General features: G+C 39.1%; 1 protein-coding gene across 1 annotated transcript in view; it reads right to left on the bottom strand.

Annotated features, from left to right (window-relative positions):
* Positions 1-2151: 2151 nt before the first annotated feature.
* Positions 2152-7837, bottom strand: part of AFG2A (AFG2 AAA ATPase homolog A) — a 262683-nt gene continuing 256997 nt past the window's right edge. Inside the window, exon 16 of the mRNA XM_072119374.1 lies at positions 2152-2688. Within this exon, the coding sequence (XP_071975475.1) occupies positions 2512-2688 (177 nt within the window). The 3' untranslated portion in view covers positions 2152-2511. The remainder of the gene's footprint in view (positions 2689-7837) is intronic.

Here is a 7837-nt window from a genome sequence, read left to right as displayed (position 1 = left end):
TATATAATATATTAAGTTGTGTACATCTATGATTTAAATTTATCGTTGATCTAACCACATTCCTATAAATGTCTCGCCATTGTGCCGCTGTGATGAAGCCGACCTGCTTTGTCCATTTCTCTTGGCTTACGTGAGTGCAATTCTGATCAATGATGGACCTTAGTCGGTGATAAATATTAGATAAGTTAAGTCGTGACAATTCTAGATCTAATAAATCTGTGAAACTACCCCCTACGTGTAACGTAAACCTATCGTGGTGTGCTTCTTTTCTAAATGCGTGTGCAATTTGATAATACCTAAAAAGATCCCTTTCCTCCAGAATACCCCTATCGCACCAAAACTGGAAGGAAGGGAGTGAACCATATTCCCCCAACTGCTCCAGAGACTTAATCCCCTTTTTTTCCCAAAACTCGATATCTTCCATTTTATATAATTCTACAAAGTTGAGATTCCCCCACAAAGGCGTAATTTAAAACCCCCCTTAATACCAAATAGCCTCCTGAGGTCTCTCCATGTATAGTCCAATAGCCTCGTCAGAGGGAATTTTTTTTCATTAAGACTCTTCAATTGACCAGACTCCAAGAGTGCAGGCAAAGACTCATATCTTCGCCCCAACCATGAGGTGATCGCGTGAAATATAGAAGTCTGTCTGTTTTCCAGAATAAACTGTGCCTGTGCCGCCAGAAAGTAATGGTAGAAGGAAGGAAGCGAAAGACCGCCCCTTTCCCTATCTAACCTTAAAGTTTCTTGTTTAATACGCACCTTCTTCCTCCCCCAGAGTAATTTATTTATAATCGCACGAATAAACCCAAACCATTTCTTGCCTATCCAACACGGGGAATTACATAATATATACAATATTTGAGGTAGCAATACACTCTTTGTGAGGACAACTCTCTCTGCACGATTTAATGGGAGCGAATTCCATGTATTGACCTTGTTTTTAATTTTTGTTAGCAAGGGGGCAAGATTTAAGGTAACATAGTCGTCGACCTTGGGCGTGATCTTTAAGCCCAAATAATCACATGAGGTTGAGACCTTCAGATCAAATTGCAGATAATTGAGGTGTGCGTCGGTGTCTAGAGGGACCAGAATCGACTTATGGGTGTTTATTTGAAAACCTGAAAATCTACCAAATTCCTGGATAGCCTTCAAGGCTTTCGGCACAGATATATCAGAGTCCTTTAGGCAGAGGAGGACATCATCAGCGTATAACATAATCTTATCCATAGGCCCGGCGAGTCCTCCCCCCTCTATCTCCCTATCTGCCCTAAGCTTAATTGCCAGAGGTTCGATAAACAACGCAAATAGCAATGGGGACAGGGGGCATCCCTGCCTAGTACCCCTAGACAATGTAAAAAAATCCGAATAATCGCCGTTCACCCTAATACAGACCCTAGGGGCCCTATAAAAGAGTCTAAGCCAATCTACAAACGTGCCACCGAGCCCAAATCTGTACAGCGCCTCCCAGAGGAAGTCCCACTCCACCCTGTCAAAGGCCTTAGAAGCGTCCAACGACAGGATGGAGCGGGACCCCCCCCGGCCCATCTGCAGGCCCGCAAACAACCGTCTAATATTGGTCTTGCTCTGGCGACCAGTAACAAAACCACATTGATCTTCATGTATAAGTAATGGCGCGTACTCCTTTAATCTATTTGACATTAATTTTGCCACCAATTTAGCATCCGCGTTGATAAGCGATATCGGTCGATAGGATTCAGCTTCCAAAGGGTCTTTATTTTTTTTATGTATCAAGACTATACTTGCCTCGTACCACGAATCAGGCAGCCTACCCTTTCTTAGAGCGAATTCCCAAATCTCCACCAAAAGAGGTAGGAGAATAGTCCCAAATCTATTATATATTTCCAGCGGCAACCCATCCAGACCCGGGGAAGAATTTCGTCTGGAGGATACAAGAGCCTCCTCAAGCTCCATACTAGTTACCGGACGCGATAACCTCTCTGCTCTCTCCGCCGAAAGAGATGGGAACACACAACTTTATTACAGTTAAAAAAAAAAAAAAAAAAATACAAACCTAACATTAAAGTTTTGTGACCAGCAAATTTTCTTGTGTTATGAACAAGTAATATGTGGAAACAGCAAAAAATAAAAAAACACCAATAAGGAAATTCCTCAGCTTGTCTTCTTCTTATTATATAACTCAATTTTGCATTTGACAAACCCCCACAGAGATAACATTTCCTTCCCATTTCTCGTTCACATTAAGAATCTGTACTTTAGGAATGTGTTGTCCTTCACTGTCTGTCAAGTCATTTCTCTCATCACCCATCTTTAAATTCACCTCCCGAGGTAACATTTCAGCAGCTCCTGTAGCAGATGGTTATACTATGTATGGATTCAGAAGGACTCATTTGAGCTTTATGTGCATTTTGCTATATGACATTGGGTAACATTTTCACAAGCCATTGATTTTTCATTAGCCATTTATTTTCAAACAATGGTTACAGACAATGATGCGTCCGTCTCATGCGCCTTCCACCTACAAAAGACTTATAAATTATGCAGTCCGCTTTTTTGTTGGTAAGACTCATAAAACTGGATAAGAGAGTCAGGAATTCTTGGTGTCACGATGGTCAAAGCTTGATCAAAATGCTTTCCCGTAATAGAATTAGCATGTATGTCCTCCTGCAAAGCCAATAAGGCAGCCTCCCGACACACAGCAGTAATCTAAAAAATATAAAAACGCTGATTATGTAGATAAAGTATGCATACATGTATATAAATGTCTACTAAAATATATAATAAATAGGACAAATTAAGAACTGTTTATTTTCCTCATACAATACATGGCTTGTACATTTCAGCAGCTAATTGTCATAGTCAACAACTGAAAGATTTTCTACGAAAAATGTGTCATAATCAGTAACGTTGATTTTTTTTTTTTGTTGATGTTCACCTGAAACTATTATTATAAGTACTGTGTCTGTAGGTTGTTATTACTGTTATGAGTTTTTGTGGTGTTTTATGTATACCAAAGTACCTAGCAATTACTTTCTGTGTAAGCTTAACCCTTAAAATGTTAGATGGGACTGGTTATGAAACAGGGGGCGTGCAAAAAGTAATGTCTGCATGGCCCACTTCATCAGGTGGAAGCCAGACATGGGACATCACAGAAATTCCTGCTGCCCATGGGTCACATGACCCATAACTCCCAAAAGTGATCAGTAAACTTTATCAGAGTAAGGGTAGACACATACCTCATCATTTGTGTCCATTTTAAGGAAACGTCGGGCAGATTGCAGATGTATCCTTATAATTGAGGGCTAGAGAGTATCTAGCTGTAAGTGCATTATACACCCTTCTGTTTCATCCGTGCTCAATAAAAGTGGAAGGAAGAGTAATGATTGGATGCTGCTATTGTTTCGGGTGTCTCCCAAGTGACATTACTGTCCTGATATGGAACGATGCAACACTGGGGACTTCAATGGATAGGTTCAGGGTATACGCTAGGAGGTTTCCTGATGTATACGCTGAATATATCCAAAATATGTAATATGAATGTAGCCTAAGTATAATATGGATGACCCTATTAGGATATTTTACTTATCCTTTTAAGGTTTTCAATAGGTGGCTAACACCTTGTACTCATTTTTATGGTCTTTTATATTTTTGATAAATAAACTCATTGTATGATATAAGGTTTGTCCCATGTTAGTCTAGTGTGTCAAATATGATCTAATTTTTTAAGATCAAGCGTCTTGATTCAACTTGGCATAGAATGTCCAGATTTTCTGGATGTCTTTCTCTTTCACAGAAGGCTCCATCTCCGCAAAATATGACGGTGCTACATAAATATTGAAATAAATATTAATAAATATTATCTCTGGATAACACATTAATCACCATTTTTCATTACTCAACTTCTCCCGTTATGGTTTTATGTGCACTTGATTTCCAGGATGTGCATCTTGGGGAGGCGGTATATTGTATAACAAATGAAGATTCCTTTATCTACTTTTATGTAATGAATTTGTCACCCAGACACAGAATCTGTCCAGCAAAAAAGGGAAAATAAACATGCAGTAACCCATTCAATTTTTAATTACATAAAGAATAGCTTCAAATGAATGAATGAATGGCACAATATGCCATACAAATGCTCCCTCTGGTTCCACTTGTGAAAAAAATCACGGTCAAAATGACAAATATACTGCCTTGCCAATGACTCATGCAGCATACGGAGTCTCCTGCCAATCAATTGTAATGATGACAGATTTGTCTGCACTGTATATTGTAAATTGTACAAAATTACTTTGGTTTTGGCTTCTTTTTTCAGATGCTGTCATGCAGATTACACTTTGACATCAAAAGTAAATTACATGCATAGCACCTATAAACCATATATGACTGAATAAACTAATCATCTCTCGATAAATAAATGCAGAAAACTAAATAAGTAAAAAGGGATTTTCTGATTTCCAGCTCCCAGGCCTTTAGACGGCGGAAGCAGGCCAAGACTGGTGTCATTCTAAAGACATAAAGACACATTGCTGTTGTGAAAAGGGCTCGCTGGATGAAAAGAGATATTGTGAGTTTTCAGTACAGCAGAGAATACAGTGATTGGTATTCACAGTGCGCCCATCTCTGTGAACCAAAGGACCAGCTGAACCCTATTTGTTTGCCCATTCAGCATATTTTTCTGTTTGTTCATTTGCTGTTGCCCTGCATATGCCATGCTGATGGAAGCCAAAGCAGTTAAGTCGCATTTTAGAGGATTTAGCAGCATGTTTAGGAAGCTTTCACAAAAACATGGGCAGCTTTAGGTGGCTTTGTCATGCAACAATATTACACTTAGTGCCATGCGGCTGGTTTTTACAGGCCCAATGAAGCTAAAAATCTACACTGAGTTCCTGTCAGTGCAGGGAAATTCTATACCATTCAATGCATTTTGTTCCTAATTCTTTCAGTGTTCGGGGTCTATGAAAGATTCCCGTCTTCCATGAATGCACTGCAACCCAGCTCTGACTCTGCCTGTCATTATAATCTACCCACAATATCAGGTGATGAGTATAGCAATTTGGTGATATCTTAAGATAAAGCACAATGGCTCTTGATGGTTTCCTTGAAGTATTGTTGTTTTCTTGTGACTTATAGTAACTTTCTGTGACTCAGTACTAAAAAAATTGTTTCTTTCATTGAAATATTGTGTTCCTTGAGTCCTGAAAAAAAGCTCATAGAACTGTATAACAATAAATACTGCAACAGAATAGAGCAGGTCACATTTAGAAAATTCAGTAAATAAACATTAAGCCAGTCTCTATATGCTGTGATATTGATTTGATTTACACCTGACTTACACCTGGAGTAATAGGGCATATCAGTCATCTCCCTTGAAAAAATTTCCAGCGAGGGTCCTTTCACTTGGGCTTAAAAAGCAGGTAATGATCAGCAACGCATGTTCATAGGCAATTCAATTCATTCAGAATAATTTCCCATTTGTTTGTGGTGTTTAACAGCAGCAATGATCATGCAGTGTATGGGGATGGACAAATCAGTCATCCCTGTTCCGTCTACATGTGCTAGTATCTCATCGTCCAGTACAAATCTTCCTAAATGCTTCATAAAAGATGCAAATAACAGATACACAAGGTTTTCTCTTTTAGCAGGTGAATGTTCGCACATTGACAAGGGCCAGTTATTAAGAATAATGTTTCTAGAACTAATAAGCCCATGTGAAAGGGACTTACAGTAATAGGTTCACAATTTACAGAACAATGTAATGCACAATATTCTAAATGAAAAACATAAATGCCTACATATTAAAATGTAACAACTATTTATACATATGGTGACAGGTGAGTTTCCTGAATGATTTAGAAAAGACGGGCTGCCCTTGTGTAAATATTGGTTTAGCTTGTAAAACGGCTACCTCGCCATATACAGGCAGTCGGCTTTCCATAAACAGGTGTTAATTGAAAATCTACCCACACGCCCATTCTGGAAAGAAGTTGATCCAGGTAGCGTGCCTCCAACATCCCAGCATTACTGCATTTTTTTTGTAACTCTCTCCAATCTTTCCATGTTGAAGCTTGTTTGTAGAGAACAACGTGGATGAAAATGAGGTGAGGAGTCTGACATTCCTTTGTGGTGATGAATATGAATGAAATACATAAGAGTGATTAGTGAGCCAGTTGTAAACACCGAGCTCTGCTACTACTCATAAACTTCCAAGACATGTCCCACATATATCCGAGAGACACAATATAGGGCACAAACTTTACTCACAATGTACAGCATTTACACAGACATATAAAAAACTTTTATATATCCTCATTACGATATAGAATCTGACATCCATATAATTCTGAGTTAATGCGGCCTCTGAATAATGTGGTGCTTCTGTGATTGCCTCATAATTATAATGAATTTAATAACCATAGAGTGTATGGTTCTTCAATCAGTAATACCTGCACAGATACAATGAGTTAAACTAAGGAATCCCACACAGAGCAATGTTTTAAGTTCACATTCAACAGGTGGGGAGGATTCAGGCCAGAGGTTCCTGTCACTGGTTCTAACTTGCCCGGAAGATTTGTTTCCTCCTTTAACATAAACCGTTTTCCAGAAATGTACAAATTATAACAAATTTTATGTCTTTCTTAGAAAGGTATGTGAGAGAAAAAAATGACTTGAATGTATTGAGGCAGAGTAGAAGACTCAGCTGAGCACTAGATGAGGAGCAGCCAGGTGAGAAATTGCATAGGAAAAATAAAGCTGTCTTTATCCTGTCAGATATTTCAAGAAAGGAGATATGTGTCCTGATAGAGAAAGACATGACCTAATAGGTCATACTGAACACGCAGTAACTTCATATGTAGAGATGCTTTTCATCTATAGGCACAGAACGCTGCACTCTACGATGTTCCGCGTTCTCACTAAACGTTTGCGTTTGTGAGGTACATTTGCTGGGACATCTACTGGGAGTACTATTTGCCTTGAATGTTTCCCACATGTCAATAATCTTCTTCACTGTAACATGTTGGAAATGGTCCTATAACACTCGCAAGATTGATTGGCTAGAAAATGACTTCTATTAGATCATTGCTGATATCTTTCCTCCTATAGAGGTGGCCACACTACCATCCCTGCCTATCATCTTAAAGGGAAACCTGTCACCAGGGATCTCGTTTTCACTAAAGATAGGTTGCAAATGCCCATTACAGCAGTATTATAAATATGCCTTTCTGCCTTTTTTGGACATTTGCATTACAATATAATTATGTTGTAACTTACCTTGCACCCTGTAGTCCCAGGGGTTGGGCTTTGGTTTGGATGCATTTCAAAAAACAACACATGAATTGTCTGTGCTGCTCACTCCTCAGCTCTCAGCCCCCACCTTTGTGCTTCTGTCCAGTTACTCCCTCCTGCTCCTTCACAGAGCTCACGGGTGAGCTTACATCAGTGGGAGGTGGAAGAGGTGTACAGGAGCAAAAAGGTGGGGGTTGAGAGCTGAGGAGTAAGCAGCACAGACAAGTCACATGTTGTTTTTTGAAATGCATCCAAACCAAAGCCCAATCCCTGGGACTACACAGACGATTCTGTCAGTGTGCAAGGTAAGTTATATCATAATGCAAATGCTTAGAGACTGACAGGTTCCCTTTTATTCCTACATAGGCATTAAGGGGGGTACATAGTTTTCACCATTTTTATCCTAGTCTCGATAGAATACCTTAAAATTTGTTAATTACCTATTGGTTTTTGTTATATATACATCCAAAAGATTCAACAATGATATACTGTTTTTTTTATCATAACTGTATTTGTACAGGTCTCCTTGAATTGGACTGAACCATTGCTTTTTGGAGTGAAACCCTGT

Source organism: Engystomops pustulosus, chromosome 1 (genome assembly GCF_040894005.1).
Source record: "Engystomops pustulosus chromosome 1, aEngPut4.maternal, whole genome shotgun sequence".
Taxonomy (NCBI): domain Eukaryota; kingdom Metazoa; phylum Chordata; class Amphibia; order Anura; family Leptodactylidae; genus Engystomops; species Engystomops pustulosus.
This window is presented reverse-complemented; position numbering and strand designations above follow the sequence as displayed.